This window comes from Prunus persica, chromosome G2, assembly GCF_000346465.2.
Source record: "Prunus persica cultivar Lovell chromosome G2, Prunus_persica_NCBIv2, whole genome shotgun sequence".
In the NCBI taxonomy this organism is placed as follows: Eukaryota; Viridiplantae; Streptophyta; class Magnoliopsida; order Rosales; family Rosaceae; genus Prunus; species Prunus persica.
The window spans coordinates 25,502,408-25,529,705 of record NC_034010.1 but is presented as its reverse complement, the minus strand read 5'-3'; the positions used below and the strand labels follow the sequence as shown (position 1 = coordinate 25,529,705).

The window sequence follows — 27,298 nt, the reverse complement described above, 5'->3', positions numbered from 1 at the left end:
AACAAAAACAAAAAACAAAAAGCTTAACTTAGGAAGGGCCCAACCGGGTTCGAACCGGTGACCTCTTGATCTGCAGTCAAATGCTCTACCACTGAGCTATGGACCCTTAGTTGTTAATGTAACTGACATTTTGTTTTAATATACGTTTTCGACGTGGCGCTACCCACATTTGGGTTTCCACGTCCGCGCAGAACCTAAGAAAATTGAAAGGAAAATCCATCCCGTGATTGCAGTCGATGGACGATTAAAATTTCATCCACTAAGAGCAACTCCAATCTGCTTCTCCGAATTCAATCCAGCGGCTGGCATTTTTTTGACAATAAAAATTTGAAAAAAAAAATCAAAATTTTTTAAAAAAAATACTAAAAAATTCTGATTTTTTTTTATCTTCTATAAATACCTATCAATATCCTTCACTTTCAATACCAATCCTCATACATTTTATTATACTTCTACTATTATTCACTCTTTACTCAATATTTTTCTCTCTTTCACCTTGTATTTTTATTTCTTATTTTTATGACTTCTTCTATTGAAACCGGAAGGGCGTGGAGTACCATGGAAGATGTTTGCTTGTGTGAGGCTTGACTCCAAGTTTGTCATTGTCCCGTGTCAGGCAATGAAATGAAATTTTTTTCATATGTGGAAAAACATTCGAAATTTTGTGAAAAAATTCCGAGGTCGACTCATACGGAAATGACATTGTCTAGTAGGTGGAAAATTCTCAATAAAGAGTTGGGAAAATAGAGAGACGCATTGGCAAAAGCGATGGGATAATCAACATCAGAGTACAAAGAAATTGGGATAAAATAATCTTCTAAAAGATTCTTACCCCGAGAATGCCTATGTCTGTCCACATTCCGGTGGCGGCCGACTTGTGAACCACGGCGACGACCTTGGTTTTCTTCATCTTGCAAAGCCACTGCTATGACAACTTGTTCATCGACTTGTCTCTGCAACTCATTGATTTCATCCGCTCTACGGTTTCTCTCATTTGAGAAATGAAAATATAGAAAGATGTGGTGTGAGAGGTATGAGCTGAGCCTCTAGTTTTATAGAAAATTTTGGCAAGATAGACATGCCACGTGGCTTGATTTGATTGGATGAAAATCTTATCTGAAATTTGAAATTCATCCGAAATTTGAACCCAAATTTATATGAAATTTGAATTTTGAAATTCATCTGAAATTTGAACCCAAAAATTTATCTGAAATTTGAAATTTATCTGAAATTTGAATTTTGAAATTCATCCGAAATTTGAACCCAAAAATCTTATCCGGAAATTTTATTTGATTATGATAGTCTTGACATGTAGGCAACCGGAAATCTTATCTGAAAATATTATCCAAATTAATTATTGAGGTAAAAAAATTTGTGAAAAAAATAAAAAAATGAATAGTAATTGCCCTTAGCCATGGCAATGGGTGGAAACACAAAATACTATTTGAAAGGGCAACCACTATTCACGTGAATAATGGCTGCCCTAGCTCTCCCCTTGCCATGGCTAAGGGCAAATAGGTAGAGTTGCTCTAAAGTCCTTGTTTCTTCTTTATTTCCAATTTGTTTCCCCTTAATAAAAATGAGGCAACCATATATTAGAGCAACTCCACCCATTTGCCCTTAGCCATAACAAAGGGGGAGCTAGGGCAATCACTATTCATATGAATAGTGGTTGCCCTTGCAAATAGTATTTTGTGTTTCCACCCGTTGCCATGGCAAAGGGCAATTACTATTTATTTTTTTGTTTTTTCCACAAATTGTTTTACCTCAATAATTAATTTGGATAATATTTTCGGGTTCCTACGTGTCAATACTATTCATATCTCATAATCGGATAAAATTTTCAATTTCAAATTTCAGATAAATTTTAAAAAAAATTGGCTGGTATTTATAGAAAAAAATAAATTAATTTTTGGGTATTTTTTTTATAAAATTTTCCGAATTTTTTTCAGTATTTTATTGCAAAAAAATTGGTTGCCGTTCGATTGGAAGAAAAAATCCGATCGGAGAGCCCAGACGACGCCACATGGCAACAGAAAAAAAAAATCAAATGAGTGGGCTAACGCCAGCCTGGAGTCAGCAATGACATCAGCCCAACCCTCGGGCTTGAGCTCGGGCTGAACTGGCCTGATGGCCTGCCCGACTTCGTGGGTCCCACTCCCAACCCGAGCTTGGGCTCCTCGCTGGAACTGAGTTTTTTTTTTTTTTTTTTTTTCTCCCCCCAGCCTCTGGCTGGGCTTGCCGCTGGAGTTGCTCTTATTGAAGGTATATAGCATGAAATGTTGGGTTTCCATTTGTCACATCACACACGCTCTAATTCACCACCTAGTAGAATTAACTTCTAATTCTCAAAGCTCTAAACAATCCAAGGCTTCATTTTTCTAGGTCTCCCCAGCAAGCTGTTTCTCATTTTAATCTCAATGAAAGCTCCATTGTTCCATGTCCTTGGTCCAAGCGTCCTGCCAATATTGCCACTGCAGGTGATGTTCATTAGAGCAATGAATACAACTTCAGCAGCAAAGCTTTGAGTCATCTCATCCTTGGACAAAACTTGTCCAATCTGCCCACAGAAAATGAAAACAATTGATACAGCTCTCAATCTCGTAACAGAGCCTGAAACCAACAATTCGAGAAAATAAATTAAAAGAACAAAAGCAATGGAAATAAAATTATCAAGAAGTTAGAGAGCAAGTGATTACTTAAGTTCTCAGTTCAATCTGGTTCTTTCCATACAATCCGAAGCTTCACTGCAGGTGGCAAGGAGCAAACTTGCGCAGCTCAGAGAACGAACCTTGTTAGTTGAAGATGTGATGCCAGATGCGTTGATTGACATACCAGCTAAGAAACCAATTTTCATTTTGTTTGGTCCCTTACAGTTGCAAATAGAAAATATGAGTGCTTCCTTGCCACTGGCACAAGATGATCTAAATTGTGTGATGAGAGTATTAATATTTGCCCGAGCAGATACCAGCGCAGCTCCAAATAATGGAAGTACATAGCATACCTCACAATATTTTTATGGCTTCTCTCATCTTTACAATTTGCAGCATGGCAATGCACATAGGCACAGAGAGTTTTAACTACCTGAATGGTGGTCCCAGGTTCTTTTCAAGTGACTTATTCCACAGAAAATGCACGTTCTCTGCTCTCAAGTTGGGGCATGGTAATTGTAGTCACCTACCTCAAATAGATGGACCATGTTCTGGCCCTCTAACCAACTACATCCTGGAGTTTTCTTCAACCCTAAGCCATTCATCATTGATCTTGTCTTGCCAGAATCACCCCATCTAGCAGAATGAGCGTGTATATCTGACAGGACTATGTAATTAGCAGCATTTCTAGGCTCAAGCTTAACAAGATGACTCAATGCAACTTCTCCTAACTTCACATTAGAATACATCCTACATGCACCTAATAAGGCTCCCCAGACTCCGGCATCAGGCACCACTGGCATTGTATTAATCAAATTTAAAGTTTCATCAAATAAACCAGCACGACTTAAAAGATCTACCATGCAAGCATAATGTTCCAACTCTGGTTCAAGATGGTGCTTTTCATGCATGGCCTGAAAAATTTTCTTTCCTTCTTTTACCAGACCTGCATGCCTGCAAGCAGACAAAACACTGATGAATGACACAGAATCAACTTGGACCAAACTCTCTTCCATCAATGAGAAAAGTGACACAGCGTCAACTCCTTGCCCATGCACTGCATATGCTGCAAGCATTGCATTCCACGAAACTTTGTCCTTGTGTTCCATCTCATTAAAGCATTTCTCTGAATAATTGAGCTGTCCACATTTACTATACATATCAATAAGACCATTTCCCACAAGTGTATTAGATAGAAACCCCGTTTGGATAATGCAGGCATGAAAAGCCATGCCCTCTCTTAAGGCTGCCAGATATGCCACTGCAGGAAGTATGCTAACAAATGTGACTATATTAGGTTGAAAGTTCTCTAATTTCATCTGATGAAAAGAACATATAGCTTCGCTGGCATATCCACCCTGCATGTATCCTGCAATTATTACATTCCAAGATACCACATCTTTCATAAATTTGGTTCTGTTAAACAGAAGTTCAGCTGAGTATATGTTACCACATTTGCAATACATGCCAATAAGAGCATTTTTCACCGGAACATCATGTTCAAATCCATGCTTTATAATTTGCCCATGAATACAAGTACCTTGATCTAGGTCATTTAATATGCTACAAGCTGACATGAAACCCACCATGCTTCCTGCATCAGGCTTTATTCCAGACGACCATAGTTCATGAAACATATCTATCGCATGGAAGGCGTCACCAATCTGGGTATATGCATTTATCAAAGCATTCCACGTTACAACATCTTTACATGGCATTCTATTGAATAGAATTAGTGCAGAAGTGAAGAACCCACATTTGGCATACATGGATACTAGGGCTGTTCCTAAAGAAATATCAGAAGCAATATTGCCCTTAACAGCATAGCAATGTATGCTCTTGCCTAATTTCAGATATGATAATTCTGCACATGCTGATAGGACACTTATCAACGTTATTCCACTTGGTTTGAGAATTTCGTTTTGCTTATCTCGAAAGAGAGACAATGCCACTTCAGGATAACCAGATTGGACGCATGCAGATATAAGTGCAGACCAAGAAACTAAATCTCTTTTCCTAAGTCCTTCAAAAATTTGTTTTGCCTTCTCTATTTCTCCACATTTTGCATACATGGTCAGTATAGAAGTAGCAACTGAAACATCAGAATCAAGTTCTTGTTGTGAAGCACAAAAATGTATCTCCTTCCCTTTCTCTGAATCTCTCATCTCAGTAGCAGCCAAAAGAGTACTTATGATGGTAACCTTATTCATCTTAGTGTTATCTCCTTTCATCCAATCAAATAACTCCAAAACCTCAACAAACAACCCATTACTTGCATACCCTGCCATCATTGTCCCCCACGAAACATCATCCCGGTCCTGCATCAGGTCAAAAACCTGGCGAGCAGCATCTACATCTCCACACTTGGAGTACATATCAATCAACCCATTTGAAAACACTGAACTAAAGCCCCTCCTAAATACATAACCATGAATACACATACAAGAATCAATATCAGCTAATCTGGACACTGCTGGAACCAAATTCAACAAACTCACTAAGTTCGGCTCCAGCCCCCATAATTGTATCCCCCGAAAAAATTCCAATGCCTCATAAGGATCTTCACTTTGTGATAAACCCGCAATCATAGCATTGCAAACCACAACATCTTTCTTAGGTAATATATCAAACACCTCTCTTGCACATGTTAACTCGCCCATTTTACAGTACATGTCAATAAGACTGGTCCCTATAAATACATCAGAGTCAAGCTGCTTCCGAGCCACTTCACGGTGTACCAAGACACCCTCTTCAAAATCCAAAGCAGCAGTACAAGCTTTCAAAACAAAGTTGAAGGTATAATTGTCTGGCTCTACACCTTGTTCTAACATAGAATGGTACATTTTTCGAGCTTCTTTGTACTTGTTTGCTCTTGTATAAGCTCTGATCATGGAGTTCCACAAGATTACACTTGGGTTTTGAGCAGAATCGAAAACCAAGCTCGCCAAACCACTTTTTTTAAACAAAGAGTAGGAATTTATGAGATGGGTCAGTGTGGAATTGTCTTGTTGGAGACCTGAGACGATCAGGTGGGCATGGATTTGAAGCAGAGACTTCAAGTCTCTGCATGAAGAGAGGAGGTTCAGGTACCGCGGGTAATTGTTGGTGGTGGTGGAGGGCAAAGAAGGAATTTCAGAAGCTGCTGCTGATGCGAATGCATGGTACGGTCTACGCAGTCCATGTTTCACGATCATAGTACGAAACGGGTGGAAGTTTGGAACAGCTTTGCTCTTCAGGTGACATGTAAAGGAGTCTTTTGCGCCTGAAGACCACAAAAGATCGAAAGGCCCAGAGTAATGGTTTCTATTGGAGGCCCATATTTGATTCAGGTTCAGTAGGCCCAAAACCATCACCTCCCAACATCACCATCTTCAAGGTTTCACCTTTCTGAATCAGACCCAGAGATTGTATCTGGAGTTAGGGTTAGGGTTTCGGGAAATGGAAGCCAGGAAGCTCCTCAACGACAAGAAGTTCTGGTTCGCATCTGTCCTCATTGCTTGGGCTGCTGCTCTCCAGGTACTTCAAATACTCCTTCTACACCCAAAGACTGCATTTTTTGTTTTAATTTAAAATTTTTTGTGGGAGCCTACTACTTATCAATTGGGTTGTGGAAGTAAAGTTGGGAACTTTTGTGAATTTCAGGGACACATGATGTGGGTGAAAAGACAAGACTCGTTCAAGCAAAAGTTTGGGAATCTCAGCGAAGCCAACACCAATGATGCCGATCAGTAAGCTAAGGCAGACAAACTTTTTATTAAAAGCCCATCAAAATTTGTATGTAAACAAACAATTCCCAGTTTTTTTCTTTTAAATAGTTTGTCTGATTGGTTTATGAGTTCTATTGTGTAACTGGAGTTTAGTAATCTGATAGTAATTGTGAAAATTTTCTGGATATACTCAGAACTAAAGCAATTGTGCCATTGTGGTGTATAATTAAATAAAAGGCAAAGCTGGAAATCCTTTTTCCTGTGGCTTGTATGTTTGGTTTGTGTTGATAAAGTTTCAACTCATGTCATTTTAAGTGCTACTTTGGTGGATCAATTTATATGTCATTGTGTGAAGCCCAGCACAAACAAATGTAGACTTCTTACTGATGTTATCTAGAGACTTTAGTGCCCATCATTTTCTGCTAGTCAGCTAATTACTATTGCTAGTGTTGCTAGCAGTTTAGCACTAGTTTGAATTTTGGTTTAGCAGTTAGCACCATTTTGAATTTTGATAAAGAAATTCATACAATTCTCTACATGGAATGGAACCCTTAGCTCTGACATAGATTGGACAGCAACGCTGTTACTTTGAAGTTTGAACTAGTGACCTAAAAGGAGTTGGTCCATTACCAAAGATTTTATCCGAGTATATGAGACAGGATACAACATGTGATTAATGTCTTAGTCAAGTGTTATATTCTGTAAAAAATTTGGCTCGAGTTTTCTGAGGATGTTGGATCTTCAGATATAAAGATCAATTCGGTAATGCATTTGCGTTGATCTCATACTCCTGTCATTCATGTTGATCTCCTGCTCCGTTAGTTATATCGCTGGCTCGGCATACTATGTTGTAATCTTTGCTCCATGTAGGTGAAGCTATGTCAGAATGGGTGTATGATTACGTGTTATTATAAGTCGTATATTCTGAACTTCTCAGCTTGGGTTATGTTGTTTCTTGATTTCTTGGCTTACAATTCAGAGTCTTTATTTTGTGGAAATTGTTGAAGTGTTTGGTGTGAACTAAAAGACTGATCGGAAATTCTCCTGCCCCTGGGGCCTCTCTGTTTTGGGGTTGGAACTGTCTTCTCTTCCATGGGCATAGGGCAGGGCAAGGTGTGATAGTGAAGGAGCAGGTATTGGGGCAGGGTTCAAGAGTAAGATAAGACCAACTATAAATCACTAACTCTAGGTGACCCTTCAAGTAAAGTTTTTACATTTTCTTGGTAGATCAGGAACAACAAATTTCTAACACATGAATTAATGGTATCGTGTGATATTGAAAATTATCACCCAGACCAGACCCAGGTAAAGCCTCTAACTTTCTTACTTGTTTGTCACATGAGTTTCAAGGAAATTGCAATGTGGACAGCTATTGAAATGTCTGCATGGAACTTGGAAGAAACACAGTGAGGTAGCGTGAGCATCTAGAAGCCCACACCAAGTCACCAAGTTTTTGGTCATCATTTTTTAGTATTTTACCCTATTTTTTTTCATCTCAAGCACATTACCGTCAGCACTTGCTTAATCATTATGTGATCTTAGTCTCTGGTACCATCTTGATTGTTGAATTCAAATTGGGCACACTTGCCAAATTCAAGTTCTCAAACCCCAACTGGTTCTGTTCTACTAATGAGGATGGGCCAATGGGCAAGTCAACTTGAAAAGCATGAGCTTTTGACCAGGGAAGCAAAAACCAGTTCAAGAAACTGCCATATGGGTTTTGTTCTTCATTTCATTTCATTCTTGTTAGGTAAAGTCAGAGTCAAAGCAAAATACAAGTATGCAAAAATGCAGTTGCGCCAATTGCTGAGCTACACAAAAAAGCACTTTTCACACTAACTGAGTCTCTTTGAAGTTTGAACTTTGAACTGGTTTTTCTGGTTCCTCAAGTCCTAGTGGGGATGCCAAGTCACAGTCGGCAATAATGTCCAATAATGTATTAGCCCCACGTTTTGGCTGACAAGACAAGTAGAGCATAGAGTAGTATTATCCAAACCTTAGTCTTTCTGGGAAAGCACTAGCAGAAGATTATAAAATTACAGAAAACGTGTGGAGAGCACATAACACATTGTTTATGCCTTCTGAACCAGACGTTTGTCTATATTATATAACTTAAGCATAGCTTGCCACCAAATTAATCAGTGGATAATCTGTTCATGCTGAATGTTTAAAAACTTGTGTAACAAGTTATATATACTCATAGCCTAATAACTTAATTAATTAATTAATCAAGTTGGTTTTTTAATAGTCGCTAAATTAAGTCAATTAACAGTAATTATATATCATTCATAAGTTATAGGAAGCTGCTCTTATCTTATATAAACCCCTCTTTGTCCCCTTGGCCTGAGCTGATTTTGCTTAATTTGTTACCATTATTTTTTGTATAGCTAGCTATATGGAATTGCCTAGCTACAACAAGTACATCCATCATTTTCCAATCCTACTTTACTTTGTACACATTCTGGAACCGGATGCTGTGTTGATTCTTAAATTCTTTACTAGTTGGACCAAGTTATATATGTGGCCCTAGCCTTGGGGGATCCACTAATAAAACAAAAATGAAGTTATGATGGCATAATTTTTCTTTGCATGACTAGGATTGAATTCGATAACTCATCAAAAGAAATGAGTTTTAAGAATTTTTCATCTTATTAAGATTAAAATGAGTAAGTTATAAGATGTTGATAACTTGCACGATTTCAGAGAGTTTGTATATTACTTTACGACTCTAGTGGTAGTGAGCATTCACCCCCCATATTTAAGTTCAGAATTTCTTTTAGCCTACGAATTACAAACATTATGATTTCAAGAGCTGAAATTCTCAGAGCCAGGACAAATTATACAAATCTTGACTAATTCTTGTATTTATTGTTGCTAACTTGTGGTTCAAAGGAGACTTGAGGAGGAGACAGCCAGTGAAGCCCGTGATGCCTCATGAATCATGATGAGCTCACTCTCCCAACCCTATTTTGATCCAACTTTTGAGTAACACAAAAGGCCACGGCAGTCTTGTATTTCGGTATCTTAATTAAGTCAATATATAATAGTATCTCAGTCAAATTTCCACACCAGAGAGTATGAGCCACTACCAAGAGCCAGGACCTTGTCTTATAAATATGAATGTGACTTCAGATTTATTATGCTTAGAATCTCTCTCTCTCTCTCTCTCTCTCTCTCTCTCTCTCTCTCTCTCTCTGTATTCAAATTATTGACATAAAATTAATGAATATGCCGACTTTGAAGTACACTTTGGTTCAAATTCAAATAGAAATTTCGAATGGAAAACGATGTAGAAACTAATAATGCAGTGGAAAGAGTCACTTGGGGAAGTTGATATATACAAAGCGTAAAACTCATCATCGATTACTTGCAGTCTTAGCCAACTATATACAGTTATATGAATTAATTATTTTCTATTAATCCACATATGTCATCACTTACTTCCTTGTTAGCAATTTTTTCTGGTCAGATTATAAGACAAATTATATTATATTATATTAATATGCCGACCACATGCAATACACGCATGCAACACGTATATGAGTAATGTCTTATTGTCAAATTTATGTTAATAAACTGTAAATCTGAACCGTATAATTTGCTAAAAGTAAAATTTATACTCTGGCGATACAGGCATCTACTCATATATGTATAAGTAGATGTTCATAGTGTCAATAAATATCACATCGTTGATATTCAGAGACTGATAATATAAGCATCTTATGTTATGTCATTAAATTATATGCGGTTTATCTTACGTACCAAATATAAACACGTTGCTATATATGTTTTTATATTGTTATTTTGCTCCCTAAATTAGATCAAGTTCACACTAATTAAGGAAGTTGAATATGATCAAATCCAGCTGCGCAGGTCTTAGTGATGTTTTATAAGGAGTCTCACTAAATGTTTGACACGGTTTCTTTGTTAGGAAAAGTTAGACCAAAACTTTATCCAATTGCACCAACTATTCAGCTACCCCACCTCATCATCACCATTCCAGAAAGCAAGTATTTACCTGAGTGGGTAGAAGTTACTGTTGAAGCATTATAAAGTTAAATATAAAGTTAAACATTCACATAGAGCATATGTCTCGAGGAAGATATGTATTTAACGTGGCATTTATGTGAATTAATTAACTCAAATCAGACTAATAATCTCCTGCTTTGATATTGAGGCTATTGATGATGGGATGATGACAAGGGATTAAGTAAAGGTGTTTATGGTTTCTAGGAAAGTCAAAGGCAATTAAGTATCATTCATATATCTTATGAACCAAGTAATCAAACCGATGAGCTAATTTTTTCTTTTTTATAGGCACGAATAAGCTTAGCTAATTAAACAACTTTTCTTTTTATTTTATTTTTATTTTTATACAAGCGATGTTCTATGTACTTTAATCTAATTTAAACTACAGAGAGGGAGATTTAAACTCGTGTGCAGTATACATCGGCTTTAGCCAACTTAACCAAGCTCATGTCTATAAGTAAACAACCCTTTTTAATAAGAGTGGCACTCGTTTTCCTTCTTTAATTGTTTGGTTTTAAATTCAACAACTCGTTTCCAATTATTCTTGGAAAATCTGTAGGACTTAACAACGGCTAGTTTTCGACAAAAGACATCCATAGAATTTCAACTACCTCAACATACTCTTCCATTTCTTCTTTTCCCTAAACAAGTTAAGCAAATTAATGTTGAAACAATGAGTGTAGAAAATATCAGGAAGTAACCAAAAATGACTTGCACGAAAGCAACCCTAAGATAAGATTTCGTTTCTATGTCTTGAAACAAACGGCACCATTGCTTTGACTTTTGAACCCACAATTTCTTGCTTCTCTTTCAAGTAGTGATGCTAGCTACTAGTAGAAGATACACGTTAAGTGACTATATGCTTCTTTTAAAAATTAAAATTAAAATTAAAATTAAAAAATCGACATATGTATATAGAGAGCTTCAGTTGATAAGGATACTCTTTCAATGATCTAAACCATTAGATATTCTCTTAAATATAATTTCTATAAATAAAATAAAACACTTGAATCCGAAACCATTTGATATTCAATTACATGGTAGTTTTTTTTCTTGAAATACCTTGCTCATCTATTTTGTTGGTCGCCACTAGATACGATTTTTTCATAATTACTCAATATTTCTCTTGTTTTTTTTCTTCCCTTTTTGTTCTTCAACAAACTCTTAAATTAAAGAAAATAAATTTAAACAAAGAAACTATATAATCATATATGGTGTATAAATTATATAATGAACAAAGAATACTGGATACACCTTATAACCAAAAAGAAGAATTGGTAATAAGCTCATCAGCAACCCCTATGTGATTAATTACAAGAAATACAAATGGATCAAAAACCTAGAGATATATTTAGGAAAACCCAACAAGTGGAGCTGCTTTCCCTATCTGAAGAATCTTCAAGTCATTCTCTAATGGCGTCAAGTTGAGATCCAAACACATAACCCTCCTACCGCTATTCGTCTTCTTCAAAACTTGAAACATTGGCGCAGGCTGAGGGCTCAGGCTCACAGAGTTAGAGTTAGAGTTAGAATCAGAATACTGACTAGTATTATTATTATTGCTCAAGGCTGATCTGTGCCTCCTCATGTGACCCCCCAAGGCCTGCCCTATAGCAAATTCCAGCCCGCATATGTTGCACTCGTGGGTTTTAGGTTTTGGTGGTGATCCTTGTGACTGGCTCTGATCTGAGCCGTTGCTACTATTTCCATCTCCTGACCCCATTAGTCTCGGCTTCTTGTGGCTGGCCCTGTGGCCGCCGAGGGCCTGGAAGGAAGGGAACTGGCGGTTGCAAGTCTTGCACTCGAAAACCCGGGTGGGGGAGGCGGAGAAGGTGTCGTATTGGTGGTGGTCGTGGCTGCCACGGGAGAGTAGCATCAAGCAGTTGGCCATGGTTAGGCTGCGGTCAAGCTCTCTCATTTCTGTGATGCTCCTCTTCATGGTCATGTGCAAGCAAGAACACAAGAGATTAATTAAGTGCTAATTAAAGACTTGATGTATTTGGGATGGAATGTTAAAAATGAACAAGGGAATGGAACATTTGGGGATTGGAGGGTTTGGTATTTATAGGGGAAAGTTGGCCACTGAGATATTAGACTTTTCATATATGTGGTTGACAATTGAGAATATGTGACAACAAAGACTTTGTTAATTTCTTGTTGGATAAGAAATTAAAATAACAAAAACAAGAGAGAGAGAGAGAGAGAGAGAGAGAGAGAGAGAGAGAGAGAGAGAGAGTGTGTGTGTGTTGTGTAACAGGGAATTCGTTAATTGGTTGTTTGGTGTGAAAGGAGCTTTAGCGGCATATAGAAACCAGGTACGTAATTGACCACGTCAGCATGACTACATGGTGCAGTCTATATAGTAAATGCAAGAAGGGCAAGAAACAGTCTGCAGTGACGACCCTGAGCTGAGTCCTTCATAGAATCTTCTAGCTTTCTAGAAGATTCTCTCACATTTTCGTAATATTTGTCTGGTTTTTTTTTTTTTTATGGTGTAATGTTTTTGGTAGTATGAAAGAGGAAACATCCAGGATGTCATAGAGTCAGCAGAAGATTAATCCACAGAAATAATTTCAAATGATAAGTACTGGGAAATTAACGCCAATTAGGATTAAACAAAACGACTAAAATGTCTTAACACAACACCCTAATTCTGAGGAAGTTTCCCCTTGTACAAGTCATTACCATCCATGTGTAGCGTGTGGTGTTATAATAATTAATTATCGCGCCATTGCATCAATCTTTCTCTTTGGAAATGTCTCACGTATAGGAGATATACATGTTTGAATGTTTCAAACCACGACATACTGATCAACTAATTTTTAGTCTACTGGTATTTTTCTTTCCAATGATAAAAGAGGTTTCAAATTTAAAATCCCTCATTCACACACCACGACATAACGCATCAAATACAATGTATCTTATTTAATTATGTGCATTGAACACACTTCACATGTGCAGTTTCGCATGCAAGTACTCGTGAGTCGTATTCAAAGTTCATCCTAAAATGTTAGGCAAGGAAAAAGAGATGTCTATGAAGTAGTATTTTAGGACTGTGCAAAACGTTGGCGTATAGATGGTGTTCTCTTTTACGTGTCTTACAATCAGGGGGCAACTGTGCCAAACCACGCCAATGTCATCATCTGCTGACGTGGGCTGCATATACACAGCACAAATGGATTTGGATTTGGATGCTTACTCAAATACTGGTAAGTAATTGTGTAAACTGAAAGGCAACCTCATGAGTCTGACTGACTAAGCTAAGTGCAGAGTTGTCAAAGATGATCAAATTGCAGCAGAATTTAAAGTTTATCTCTTCTTTGCATGACTCACTCATTTGGGGGTAGTTGGAATTTTTCTGTGAAACTTAAGAAACGATGACCTTTCAGCTAAGGGTTAGTCCAAGAAATGGGGCTTTGCAATTTGCAGACACTTTTTCTTCCTTCCATGAAAATGTCATGATATCAAAAAAAAAGGTGTTTTTTATATTTCAACCAATAAATATAAAATAATTTATATAAACCACCGGCGCCCAGTCAACTAACCAAATATATATCTTACCTCCTCAGACTTCCACTATATTAATTACGTACCGACCAAAAACATAGCAATAGCAAATAAATTTTTTCAAATTGAAGTTTTTATGTGACAATTTGAAAAGCCTTATAATTTGCTACTTGAATAATTTTTGTTCTAACAAACTCTTTAATTCAATTAATGCAATATCATGGTAAAGAATTAAAAATATGAAAAGATGTGAAAATTGTCTATGTATTTATTATATGAAAAATAAAAATGCATGTTTTAAACATTTTTAAGGTAGGTTTTTCTAAAGTAAAATTAAATGTTTGAAGAGTCAAAGTCAACTTACTAGTCCTGGAGAGAGAGAGAGAAAAAAAAATTGCAGCTTCGATAACTGATGTTGAAGAGACTGTTGGAGATAGTTTTTCTAATGTGGCTTAGAATTCCAAAGCTTTTGATGAGGCTATTGGAGATGCTCTTAGCACATTTTGACAAAAATGATAATCGACTATTCTATACGGGAATTATGCTTGAGTGCAAGAAAACGAACTTACTGTTTTGATCAACTACGTCTGCTAGTACAAGAGTTTTTGTTTGATGAAAAGCATTAACGCTTTTCATACGAATCCTTTTTGCTTTTGGATATCAAAGTCTATATTCTTAAACCCATTGTGATAGTCATATAGATTTTCGAAGTAATTATGCTTTCGGCAATATTCGGTTGGAATCTCTCTCCCAGTTGTCCTTGTAAGAGAAATTTCTTAACGTATGGTTCATTGTTTGGTTCTTATTCCTTTGCCTTGTTGGAAATCCTACTAGCCATGAAAAACCAGCATAAAAATTATAATTAATCCATGTTAAGTTGATTTTGTAGTCTTCGTCACATTCAAATCTTATCCAAAAACCATTGATCTCATAAACAAAAGTTTTATTTGCACTAGGGTTGAATATAAGCAAAATAATTCAAAAGCCATTCCCAATTTGGTGAGTGGCGGCGTGTAATAATGTATTTAGTTAATTTAGTAACCGATAATTATTCATACACGTGAGAACAATTAACGTGTTGATTGCTCAAATTCAAATAGAATAAATCAGTGAAAATCAATGAGTATGTTGAAATTCAAAGGGAGCTTAAATACCAAAGAAGGGGATGAATCATGAACATACACACACTATTTGTGTCAGGGTGGAAAAAATGAGAAAGCACAACAAAAAAAGGGCCCGACTGAAGAAGAAGAAAAAAGACAGCATCTGTTAGAATGAACCAAACTAGATTTATGCTTCTGGGTCGAACACTTTCTTCTTATTGGGCTGTTAAATTCAATGGGCTTAAAATAAAATTTACTTAAAAGGGTAATCGATCACATTTAATTGACCACAATTTTTTTGTTCTAAAAATTTACTTAATCATTCCTTAAGCCAATAACTCTGCTATAAATAAATAAATATATATATATATAGTCCCCTTCTATTGAGGGATCCCTCAAATAAATTATTTGAGGGACGCCCTTTAAGGTACCCTACCATTTTTTTTCCAATGATCCAAACCATCTATTCTTTCTAAGTAGCATGTGAAAGAGTAATTTTAATATTTTTTTTAAGTTAAAAATATTTTAGTAAATTTACTTATTTAAGTAACATAACATTACTTGTCAATTTATATAAATTTTTGGCACAAAAATAATTTATATAAATATTTATAAAAAAAACTGGAATCGAGTTATCAAATTCAATATCCCTTAACTTAACAAATTAAATATAAAGTTTATTTACCAATATGAAATGAATTGGGTGTTGAAATCAAACACCTAGCACATATTAAATGGAGTGGTCAAACTAACATCATAAATAAGGGTGTAGTGGAAATACCGGCAGCTGACCAATGAATTTGCTCTCGTTTGCGGCACACGGTAAAACCGATGCACCCGATCAATCTTTGCAAGTTGGAATCCGTACAGGCACATGTGGGAAAGCCTATAGAAACACGACACGTAAGCTATTCTACTCGTGCAGTTAAGCTGTGATCCACCACATTCCCATCTCCGAAGCTTCCAAACATTGCAAGCTGTCGACGGTCATGATTGTCCTCTAAAGCCACCTAATTCACAATGAGCTAAGATGCCCACGTGTACGGTTAAGATAACAGGGTTCATAAATGTAACAGTACAGAGCTCCCTACTCAATCTGTTGCCATAGTTAAAAAAACCCAAGCTCAGTTTCATATCTTACTCATCATATTCATATCAGTCCTTCTCTCTCTCATTTCTCCAAAAACATATAAAAAAATAAAAACAAGAAGGAAATTTCTGTGTTCCGGCGCGGGAAAATCCCACCGGCGACGGTTCCGGCGAAGGCACTCTTTTCGAACACTCTCTCATTCGTCCCAATTTCTAGGTTTTTGCCCCCATTGCTCTGTTTATCGTGCTTATGTATAATTATGTATCTATATGTGTATGTATAGGTTATTGAAAATTCAATTTGATCGTTTTGAGCTTTGTGTATTTTTTTTTTTATCCGTATCGTTCTGTGCCTACTCGCTGCGATCGAAGTTTAGTTTTTCTGGGTTTTGTTTCTGCAGTATAAGCAGAGGCTCTGAGCTTGGAGTTTGGACTTGCATGGATTGCTTTTTGGTTTTATCAGTGAATTTTATTGACGAAGCGGCGTCGTATAAGGTGCTTTGGGTTTGACAGAGAGTAACGGTTCGAGATTGGAGTGTGGGAGAAGCTGAAGTTGACAGTGTGGGAGCGAGTTCATTGAGTTAATGCTGAGGTGACTCAGTGAGCCTGTGTTAAAAATGGTACACTCGAAACTCTGATTGAAGCTTTTTATTGTAAATGTCATATTGACATCTTGGCTTTATTTTTTGGGGTTTTTCATGTTGTTGCACCTGAGAGGTATCTGACTTTTGATCAATGCTTGTTTTTCTTTGTGGGGTTGTTACTATTTTCTATACATTGTCCGTCGAAGATTTTTTTGTTGTTTGGAAAATGGGTGCTTCTGTGTGTGTTGGTTCCTTGAGAAGATGAATCTTATAGTGGAACCTAATCTTGTTTTAATTGTTTTCGAATATGAATGTTCTCTTAAATGAAAAAAAAGAAAAGAAAAAAAGAGGATTATATTTTGACTATATGTCAAATGGAAAGTCGAGTGTTTATTCTGTTATCTTTTTTTATGTTCTATAGATTTATGGCATCTGGTATACATGCTTGACTTCTGGTGATGAGATTGATGATGATCTATTAGTTTCTTTCTTGCCTTAGTAATTACTAATTTGCATCCATATAAATCAATTTAAAGTATCATAATGGAGTCTCATGTGAAGGTAAGTGGGAATGTTAGTGGGAGGTAACGACCTAAATTTCGCAGTGATAAAGAGGAATGGCTATATGTATATATATTTGTGGGGAGTAACATATCATGCATGAGCATGTTTGTCTTACAATTTTCCCTTTGCCAGATGCTTAGTGGTTATATCCAGTGATTCTGGACCTCAACATTCACATTTGAGAGAGAAAAAAGAACTAGACATCTGTTATCTAAGAGCATCTATTTTCTTCCTAGAATATGTTAATGGTTATTACTCAGTCGAAATAGCACAAGGCTCTCTTAGCTGTTAGCTAAGATGTCAAATCTTTGAACAGATATTATTGAAAGAATCTTCGTGTATAAGTAAAGGAGAGCACTTAGTTACTGTAGCATTGTGGTGATCCTGAGTGGGGTTTCATCAAGTTTCGGTGATCAGTTAAGAATTGTTGCAACTTTGCATTGTAGAATAACTTGTATAACCTAGATTGATAAGAGTGTGGCATCAACATCAAGCATGAAATGAGCTAGATCCTTTCTGTTCACTTTAAGATTCTAGTATCTTTTATTATTCACCCAAAATTAAGGAGCTAACATAGGATTTGTGCATTTATTGATGTTTCATCCCACAATTTTTTAATAGGAATGTTTCATTTCCTCGTTAAGCACAGCTGGAAATAAATATTAATCATTGACAAAGCACATTTATACATTTTGGTGGTCATGTACATTTTTCTTAACAAATTAGATTACTTGGCAACTTGGGGAAGAAACAGTCATGGTTAGATGTATTTGATCCTACGAGCTCAGGAAGCTTTGGATCTTTAAGTTGGTGATGGAAAACGTGATCTAATGAGGAGTGATGTGAAGTAAAGGTGGTCCATGAGGCGAATAAATGCCTAATAATTTCCTTAGAATAGTCTCTAGTCTCTACAATTAGCAACAACTTGCTCTGCTTTTTGCCAAATTCAGCCCATTTGTTTTTCGTGTCATTGCTTTTTGTTCTTGCAATATAATTATTGTACAAATGTAGTTTGAAAAACCATGCATATTAGGAACTTGTACTCTGACGTTGAAAACTGTTAAGGCAATTTTTTCTTTCCATTCCATAAAAAAATGATTTCTCTCCAAGTCATTTTTTCATTATGCAGGGAAAGATTTAATGCTTCAGGGCATAACTGATTTGGACAGATTTCAAAGGAACTTTATTAATAATTTCATTGTTATGGCAAAGATCTAGGTGTTGGCAACAAATGTTGCCAATTTCTTCTAAACGGAATGAACTTTTCATAGTATACCATTTTGCGAAGTCCCTTGATATTTGAAATGATATATTCATTTATTTGTCTAGGATATTATCTCTGGTGTCCAAAACTATTTAAAGATGAGCTCTTTCTGCATCGTGTGTGCCTATTTTCTTGGAAACTATGAATCATGTGCGGTTTCTTTTGATTGCCCTTCAAGTTCAATATTAAGTCATGCTGTACTATTGATCTGCTTATCCTCACGCTTGCGTTTAAATTTATCCTCTGTTTCTGGATGCTATTATTTTAATGAAGATGTCTGTGTTTTGCGTCTCATTTCCTCTTTCTAGGCTACCATTCTTATTTTAACATTCTACCTCATGTAATCTAAAAAGTATTTATGTTTTTGCAGTCGTTCCAACCCAAAAGTTTTTGGATTCCGAGAGATGCTAGCTGTCTAACTGATGGAGAGATGGGTTATGATAATTCTTCCAGAATAGAATCAAAGCGTGGTAACCGGTGGTTTATGGATTCCAATGGGCTGGAATTCTTCAACAACAAGAAGCAAGCAATGGAGGCTGTTAATGGCAGGCCTGTTTCAGGAGTTCCACATTTGGCTATTTCCCCTTGGGATAACACTTCAGGGTTTCAGTCAGTTCCAGGACAATTCACTGATCGCCTTTTCGGATCTGAGCCAGTACGGACAGTCAACCTAGGTGACAGGAACATTCAATCTGTTGGAAGTGAAAATATGAATTTGGGAAGAAAGGGTTTCGAGGATCAATATGGAAATGATCCATCAGTGGGTTTGTCAATGTCTCACACCATCGAAGATCCCTCATCATGTCTCAATTTTGGTGGAATCAGAAAAGTTAAAGTCAATGAAGTTAGGGACTCTGATGATGTTGTGTCTGCATCTATGGGGCACTCCTACTGTAAGGGAGACAGTAATACAATGTCAATGGCTAACACCTATAATAAGAGTGATGACAACGCCATATCGTTGGGTTCGGCTTATAATACTGGCGAAGAGAATGCAATCTCAATAGGACCTTCCTTTAACAAGGCAGATGATAATTTCATTTCAATGGGTCATACCTTCAGTAAAGCCAATAGCAATTTCATATCAATGGCTCATAATTATAACAAGGGAGATAATAGTATCTTGTCAATGGGTCAGCCTTTTGACAAGGAGGATGGCAACTTTATATCAATGGGTCAGTCATATGAAAAGGGAGATAGCAGTTTCATATCATTAGGTAACTCGTACCACAAAGGACATGAGAATTTTATTTCTATGGGTGCAACATATGGTAAAGCAAATGAGAATTTCATCTCAATGGCTCCCACCTATGATAAGCAGACTGATAATATGATGTCAATGGGCCCAAACTATGACAAGGCTGATTCGAATGTTGTGCCAATAGGTCCTCCCTATCATAAAGGAGAAAGCAATGTATCTATGAGTCACAATTACAATAAGAATGAGAGCACCACCATATCTTTTGGAAGTTTCCATCATGAAACTGACACAAATCCTTCTGGTGGGATCATCAGCAGCTATGATTTGTTGATGAACAATCAAAACACAGCTGAGCAATCAGAAGAATCTGGTCTGAAGGACCCGATTCAGTCAAACATGGATCCAAATGTAGATGATGCTCTCAAACTTGATTCTAAAACTGATACCGTTTCCAAAATTAAGGAGCCAAAGACTGCTAGGAAAGCTCCTCCAAACAACTTCCCTTCAAATGTCAAAAGTTTATTGTCCACTGGTATGTTTGATGGGGTTCCGGTGAAGTATGTTTCCTGGTCACGGGAGGTAAGCCTATCTATCTGTTGATCTTTCTGATTTTGTTGACAGGTGATTCAATTTTCTGTATTAGTTTTCCTTGTTTTGACTTGTATATGTTATCTTCTGCAGAAAAACCTCAAAGGAATCATAAAGGGGACCGGGTATCTATGTTCCTGTGATGACTGCAATCACTCAAAGGTAATGATCTCTTGTTTGATTCAGCTGCTTTGAAGTAAGATGTAATGAATTTTTTTATTTGAGATATATAACTTAGCGGGCAAATTGGATTGTATCATGCAGTCTCTCAATGCTTATGAGTTTGAACGCCATGCTGGTGCTAAGACCAAGCATCCCAATAATCACATCTACTTTGAGAATGGAAAGACCATCTATGCAGTAGTTCAAGAGCTGAAGAACACTCCTCAGGAGATGCTGTTTGATGCCATTCAAACTGTGACAGGGTCTCCTATTAATCAGAAGAATTTCCGGATCTGGAAAGGTGATGCAGAATTTTAGATGATTATTGGAGTGACCTCTTTAACACAAACTTGAAATGTGATATCCTTACCATTTATGTTTATTGATGTTGTGAAAATTGCTCTCATATGGTTCCCTCTTTTTGCCTTTCTTCAGCATCATATCAAGCCGCCACCCGTGAACTTCAGCGTATCTATGGAAAAGACGAAGTTGCTATACAATCTTGATGCGAGAATCTTCCTCATTAACTTTTTGGGGGTAGATGGGTTGCATAGCACCATACAAAAGCTTATAGTAAATTACTAAATTATAGACTGCAAATTTGAATATTGGAGCTGGTGGATGTTTTACAGGTATTTTGGCTATGTGATATAGTTCATATTGAAAGTTTAATTATTTTTGGATGTTGGACAGTTTACAAAATTTTGTATGCATGTTGATTTTTCGCCCTGAAAATCTATGAACCAAACATCCATAGTTATCGAGACTGGATAGTATAACCCAATGGTCGAATCGGCTTACAGATCATCTAGTAAATGTCCAGTGTGACACACCAATTTGGGCGCGTTTAGAACTCGAGGGGCATCATCTTTGACATGAATGTCATGAATGGTTGGGGATTTATCCTTGCTCATATATAGACTAGTCCATTTTGAGCTCAAATTTGCGAACAAGCATTATTTGCAGGCTGCTGATCAATGATGCAGCTCTCTTGGGAGGCCACCAACTATTGTTTTATGTTGGCTGTCTTACCATTGATTAGATAAAATGTCGGCCTCCACTTCGTTGGATGAGATGAAATTTCATGTCCAAATTCACAATTCACAACTTAAGAATAATGGTGCACCTTTTGTTGAGAACTTAAAAAGAACATAAATATTTTTACATCAACCTTGTGAAAAATTTATAATGATCTCCCATAATTCCATAGTTTTCTCGAATGAACTGGAACTTTTAGCTGTCAATTATGTTTGTTTTTGGTTCACCTCCAGGTTCTATATCCAGGCCTCCCTCTGGCATCATTTGTTGTTGACTTGTAGTTATAGGCTCATCGTTTGGTTGACTCTGAGTTTTTGATAATTGAGATGGAGGCTCGTCTTTGGTCTTGCCCCACAGAACCAGATATAGGCCAACAACGATGACAATGGCTCCAATAAGACTGCAAACAATGTAGTGGTATTGGGTCAGTCCATTTTTACTGCTGTAACTATTATGCATAGGCATATTGGGCATACATGAGAGAAATCAAAGCATACCTCCCAAGGTACATGTGCTCATCTAAAACAAGGGAACCCAGAATTGCAATAATTACTGTGCCTAATGGGTTAAAAGCAGAAAAGAAAACAGGTCCCTTTTCTTTATTTACCATTCCCATAATGTAATAAGCAACCCCAGAGAGTATCCCCTGCATGAAAAAACATCTGTGACTCTGACTGTGAGTATATATTTACCATTCTTTATCTGAAGTAAAAATTTCTTACCCCATAAAAAGCTGCTAAAAGTCTTATGTCCAAGTGTATGGACCAGTCTGCATTACTGTTCCTCCATTCTACTACAAGGGCCAGGATTGCTCCTTCCACCAGACCCCAAAAACATGTAAGAGCTGCCAGGGAGAGCTTACAAGGATATGATCTTAGTGTAAATGCCTGCATTAGAATTCACCATCATATTATACTTTTTACTGATGCAGTAACACAGAGGCATGTCATCTAACATTTGAGAGTTTCTTACTTGCAAAATGATGAAACTAGACCAGCAGAAGCAAGCTGCTGCACTCAATAGAGCACTCTTTGTGATGTCTTTGTGGTTTGAATCACTTTGCATTTGATGATGGTGTTGATTTTTGCCCTTTGTCCATGGCAAATTTAGTGCAGGCCCTTTGGCTAGTGTCAATATTATAGCTCCTCCAACTGTGATTATAGTCCCAAGAACCTTTGCCTGGCTATGCAGTTTCCTAATGTTTACTGTCTCAAGCCTGCAAATCCCTCACCACAACAAAGTTAAAAACTTTATTTGCCTTACTAGTGTGTGTTTTCTGTGTTTTAGTGGCTAAGGAGTTGTACCTAAAGATCCAGGCCATAAAAAATGCAATTGCGGGAAGAATATTGAACATGGCAGATGTGAAAGTAGCTGTAGAGTAGGACATTGCCATATAGTATAGGTTCTGGTCAAGCAGAGGGCTGTATAGATAGATAATGAAAATGGGGTTCAATTAAGATCATAAAGAGTAGTTTAATTAAACTTAACGGTTCAGATTCTTACTCGAAAAGGCTGAGCAGCATTGTCTTCACAAGGATGGAGGATGTCATCTTCGGCCTCGATTTCCTGGTGATCAGTCTTAACAATTAGTAATTAGTTATGATAGTTCCTTAATCTTCTTTAAAACTTGCTAGACTGTTTGAAAAGAGAAAATTTCCCTGCATATACATCAAGAGAACAAACCTATCCAAGATAAGAGCAAATGGAGCAATAAGAACAGTGGCAAAGGCCATTCGGTAGACTAAGAATATGTAATGGCTCATTCCCTTGTTCATAGCCATCCTAACAATTATGGCCTGGCCTGCATAGGCACCCTGCAAGAGAGCTACAGCTAAAATCAGCTTTGCCCGGCGGATCAGGTTAGTTAATGACTCCATAATAAACTTTGTTCTAAATATGTTTTTCCTCTCTAATGAAGCCATGAAAAAAGCTTATGAGCATATAAGTTGTAGAGGCTTAAACACTTTCATTTTATAGAGTTCCAACCACCCCTTGCTTCTTTCTCATACCTTCTAAACAATTTTTTCTTTCGTTTCAAATTCAAGTACTCAAACCGATGCAGTGAATCGAAAAATGATTTCTTAAAAAAAAAGAAGAAAAAACCCCATTTTCTGCGTAACATGGAAAGTGATAGCCATAGGCCTTGCCACACTTTCATCAATCAAAAACGTTGTTGGTGACAGAGAAAAGTTAATGTAGTGAGCAATTTATGGCAATGCAAAAAAAAAAGAAAAAAGAGCCAGGGCTTTAGTTGGGTTTATTCAAACGTATTAATATCACAGACAATGAAAGAGTTGTGCAAGAATATATTTGTAGCAGATAAAAAACTGAATTATTACATAATTAGGCAAATTAGAGGCAGGCTGTTGGAAAATGAGTCCCTATGAAAACGACCCTGTTATCCCCCCACATACAATGACAGGTTTCAACTAAGCCTCCTATAAAAAGTTTTTAATGAACACAAGCAAAAGGATTAGTAATGTGATTAACTACTCATGATCTACTCTTATTCTGATCATCCCAGACCACTTTGATTTGAACCAAGACAAATACACTTTGATAAAGTTATTAACTTGTAAATAACAAACATGTGTAGATTTAATGGACGTTTCGAGGTGATGATACGTAGATTTATCCTTAATCCCTATTGGGTTGGACTAGCCTTTCAAAATTTTGCCAACTAATAGATTATGTGCTTTGCTTGTTGGAGAGTGCAAGCAAATACCAATTGGGAATTGAGTTGTTCATCACTTCTTGACAATTGCATTTATCATTGTATAAATTAAGCAACAACTAACCACTATCATTCCCAATTGCATTCATATTAGTGCCATTATAATTTACTTCAGTGTGGAAACAAGCATCATTTCACAAAGAAGTAATTGCAAATTGAGCAAATTGATTTAACTGATCAATCAGTAATATTGGTGTCACGATGCCAGCTTTACACGGACCTAACTGGATTCAAGCATTCAATTATTTGGATTTGTGATATCATATAAGTACTGCATTAAAATTCATGACATTAAAACTCAAATCATGCAACACAAAGATTGTGCCAAGAAGAGCATCCATGCCCAATTCAAAACACCTTTCTGCAGAAGGAGGGAGCAAGTAGCAACCACTCTGTTCCATATTAAAACTATGATTTCACTTATGGGATTTTCGAAGTAGAAATTTCCTCTTCTTTTTTTAAGTGACTGGTCCACTGTACTCATAATTCGCCAGAATCTTTTATTGATCTGCAACGACATAACAGCTTAACTTGTATAAATTTTGGCTTGCATAGAATTCGTTGCGAATTGAAAATTCAAATTCGAAGCAGTTATTATATTGTACATATCAGCTTCTTACTTAGTAACATCAGTGGCCAAAAAATCTTTTATCTGGTGTCACTGTCCTCTCCATGAATGTAGTTTTCGTTAAACCGGTGGAACCAAGTCATCTTTTTCTGATTCAGATGGAATCTGATCCTTACTTTTACCCCATAGAACCATATAGAGGCCAATCACAATGACCATTGCTCCAATTACTCTGCAGAAAAAAGAAAAAAGCCTCATTAGCCCCTAAGCAGAAATCTTCTGAGTTATCTACATGATACACAAATTTCTTTCCTGCATTTTGCCACTGAGTAAAAGCTCTTCATCTATTTTTTTTTGTCTTTATATAAAAAACTACTTAAATCCAAGGTGATCCTAAATTTGGATTTAGTAGAGAGACATTGATGCAAACCTTCCCAAGTACATTATCTCAGCTAACATGAAGGAGCTCATAACAGCAACAATAATCATGCTTAGAGGACTAAAAGCAGTCACAAAAACAGGTCCCCTTTCCTTCATTACCAATCCCTGAACGTAATACGCGACACCTGAACATATTATTCCCTGCACCAAAATATATTCATGCTGTAAATACACTTGTAAAGGATATCTATTTATAGCCTGCATAAATCTTGTTAACCAGAAAGCTTGGGGTTGAATTGAAATCTGCTTACACTGTAAACAGCAGCTAACAACTTAGAATCCCAGTGTATGGACCAAGCTGCAGGGTTATCCCATTCGAAACCTAGGGCCACCACGGTGCCTTGAACCGTGCCCATCAAGCATATCCAAGCCGCTAGGGAGAGCTCAGCGGGGTAAGACTTTAGCGTAATTGCCTATAGACACAGTAATTCTACCTCAATCAGTACTCATCAATTTTCTTTGAAATAGGAAAATAGAAAAAAGTTTGGACAATTTTAATCCAGCAATTGTGCCTCATTAAGATGACATGTAGGTGATAATTGTGTATTAGTCTATTTCCTTGCAGTTCAAATGCTATGGGGTACGGACATATACCCACACATGTAACTGTGAGTTGTTACTTGTTACTCAAGTTACATAAAAGATTTGGGATTTACTTGCAGATTGACGAAACCAGCCCAACAGAAACATCCAGCTCCAATCATGAGAGCACCCTTTATGGGATCTTGATGATCTGTGGCACTTGTAGATTCTTGATGAATGTTTCTTCTTGTCCAAGGAAGATTCAGCATCGGTCCATTAATTAGAGTCATAAGCATAGCTCCTCCCACAGTCACTATGGTCCCCAATATCTTTGCCAGGCTATGCAGGCTTCTAAAATTAATATTCTCAAGCCTAAAAGACCAGTCAAACTAATTAATTCCACATTTCTTGACCATGCAAGGAAGGGAAATACCGTAGGAATATGTGAACCACATAATATTTACCTGAAAATCCAAGCCATTATGAATGCAAAGGCAGGAAGAACATTGCACATGGCAGATGTAAAAGTTGCTGTTGTAAGCTTCATCCCGGTATAGAACAGGTTCTGGTCGATTACAGGCCTGATAATGAGAGTAGACATAACTTGATTAGCACGATTCCAGTATGTTTAAAAATGAAAACAGCATGATTAACAAGTCTTTTCAAGCTTATAAGTTGGAAAATATGTGGCTTAGTGGTCACGGTTCTTAACTCTAATAGGCCAAGTAACAAAATCTTGGTCAAAACAGAGAAGGTCATCTTTGGCCTTACTTTCCTGCAAGAGCATCAACTTCAGTGGATTAGTTTCTTCATTGCTCAACATGTCAAATAAAAAAAAAAAATCGAGACACACAAAAGCAGACACAGAGAGAGAGAGAGAGAGAGAGAGAGAGAGAGAGAGAGAGAGAGAGAGTACCTATCAAACACAACGGCAAAAGGAGCTATAAAAACAGTGGCAACAGCATGCCGGTACACGACCAATACATGTTGGCTCATCCCCCGGTTGAGAGCAAACTTTGAAATTATGGACATTCCTGCAAACCCAAATTGCATCAGAGTGACAGCCACAGACGGCTTCGCCCGATTGATCATCTGAGCCATAGAGCTCTTAGACATACTGTTGTTCTAAAACTATGCCTCTTGCTTAATTTCTCAGTATGGTGAAAAACCAGCAGCTACTTGATCAGTGATGAGGAAAATGAACAAGAAGCTGCACTTACTTTATAGGCGCAGTAACTTTGGGTACGTCTCTCAATCTGGAATATTCCAGGGGACTCCACTAAGGTGAGCTAAAATACCATTCTGTGAAGTGAGCCCATTTCATCAAACCAAGCATCAAAACCAGTAGTCTTTTCCTCATCGAATATCATGCATCATATGATTCATATCTGACTCACAAGTAATAAAATCCCTGTTCCAAGTGATTAACCCAAACATGTCAACCAAATGGTTGGCTTAAACGTACCTCACTTCATCATATCTCAAAAGGCTTTGAGAGCAATACCCAAAATAAAAGATGTCTGAAAATGGAATAATTTGATTTGAT

The 27,298-nt window shown here is 37.0% G+C and overlaps 6 protein-coding genes and 1 non-coding gene across 9 annotated transcripts; 2 read left to right on the top strand and 5 right to left on the bottom strand.

Annotated features, from left to right (window-relative positions):
• TRNAC-GCA lies at positions 35-106 on the bottom strand. Its single transcript has one exon. It is a non-coding gene; the product is annotated as a tRNA-Cys (tRNA).
• On the bottom strand, positions 1,916-6,019 carry LOC18785034 (pentatricopeptide repeat-containing protein At2g39620). 2 transcript variants are annotated; one of them, XM_007220952.2, is made up of 2 exons: positions 2,700-6,019; positions 1,916-2,613 (listed from the first exon to the last, which is right to left on the bottom strand). In XM_007220952.2, exon 1 carries the CDS (start codon positions 5,999-6,001, stop codon positions 3,149-3,151), a length of 2,853 nt encoding a protein of 950 aa, XP_007221014.2. In that variant the 5' UTR covers positions 6,002-6,019; the 3' UTR covers positions 1,916-2,613; positions 2,700-3,148. The 2 variants fall into 2 exon arrangements, with proteins under 2 accessions (XP_007221014.2, XP_020411855.1); XM_020556266.1 differs by having other exon boundaries at positions 1,916-2,560.
• Positions 5,998-6,629, top strand: LOC109947008. Its single transcript, XM_020556267.1, has 2 exons — positions 5,998-6,167; positions 6,294-6,629. The coding sequence occupies exons 1-2, from the start codon at positions 6,090-6,092 to the stop codon at positions 6,381-6,383; spliced, it is 168 nt and encodes a 55-aa protein (XP_020411856.1). The 5' UTR covers positions 5,998-6,089; the 3' UTR covers positions 6,384-6,629.
• On the bottom strand, positions 11,571-13,077 carry LOC18785486 (zinc finger protein ZAT12). The gene has a single exon (XM_007218387.2). It carries the CDS (start codon positions 12,330-12,332, stop codon positions 11,739-11,741), a length of 594 nt encoding a protein of 197 aa, XP_007218449.1. The 5' UTR covers positions 12,333-13,077; the 3' UTR covers positions 11,571-11,738.
• LOC18786609 lies at positions 16,066-21,184 on the top strand. Its single transcript, XM_007218869.2, has 6 exons — positions 16,066-16,303; positions 16,488-16,706; positions 18,869-20,278; positions 20,381-20,449; positions 20,552-20,750; positions 20,885-21,184. Exons 2-6 carry the CDS (start codon positions 16,704-16,706, stop codon positions 20,953-20,955), a joined length of 1,752 nt encoding a protein of 583 aa, XP_007218931.1. The 5' UTR covers positions 16,066-16,303; positions 16,488-16,703; the 3' UTR covers positions 20,956-21,184.
• Positions 21,530-23,789, bottom strand: LOC18784854 (WAT1-related protein At2g39510). The gene is made up of 7 exons (XM_007219998.2): positions 23,171-23,789; positions 22,991-23,053; positions 22,792-22,908; positions 22,460-22,703; positions 22,210-22,374; positions 21,985-22,133; positions 21,530-21,887 (listed from the first exon to the last, which is right to left on the bottom strand). The coding sequence occupies exons 1-7, from the start codon at positions 23,407-23,409 to the stop codon at positions 21,683-21,685; spliced, it is 1,182 nt and encodes a 393-aa protein (XP_007220060.2). The 5' UTR covers positions 23,410-23,789; the 3' UTR covers positions 21,530-21,682.
• Positions 24,402-26,934, bottom strand: LOC18787449 (WAT1-related protein At2g39510). Of its 2 annotated transcripts, XR_002270304.1 has the most exons (8): positions 26,669-26,934; positions 26,465-26,527; positions 26,217-26,333; positions 25,887-26,124; positions 25,482-25,643; positions 25,220-25,371; positions 24,842-25,021; positions 24,402-24,729 (listed from the first exon to the last, which is right to left on the bottom strand). XR_002270304.1 is itself a non-coding variant. In XM_007218189.2 (7 exons), the coding sequence occupies exons 1-7, from the start codon at positions 26,866-26,868 to the stop codon at positions 24,910-24,912; spliced, it is 1,044 nt and encodes a 347-aa protein (XP_007218251.1). In that variant the 5' UTR covers positions 26,869-26,934; the 3' UTR covers positions 24,402-24,909. The 2 variants fall into 2 exon arrangements, 1 of the variants encoding a protein (XP_007218251.1); XM_007218189.2 differs by having other exon boundaries at positions 24,402-25,021.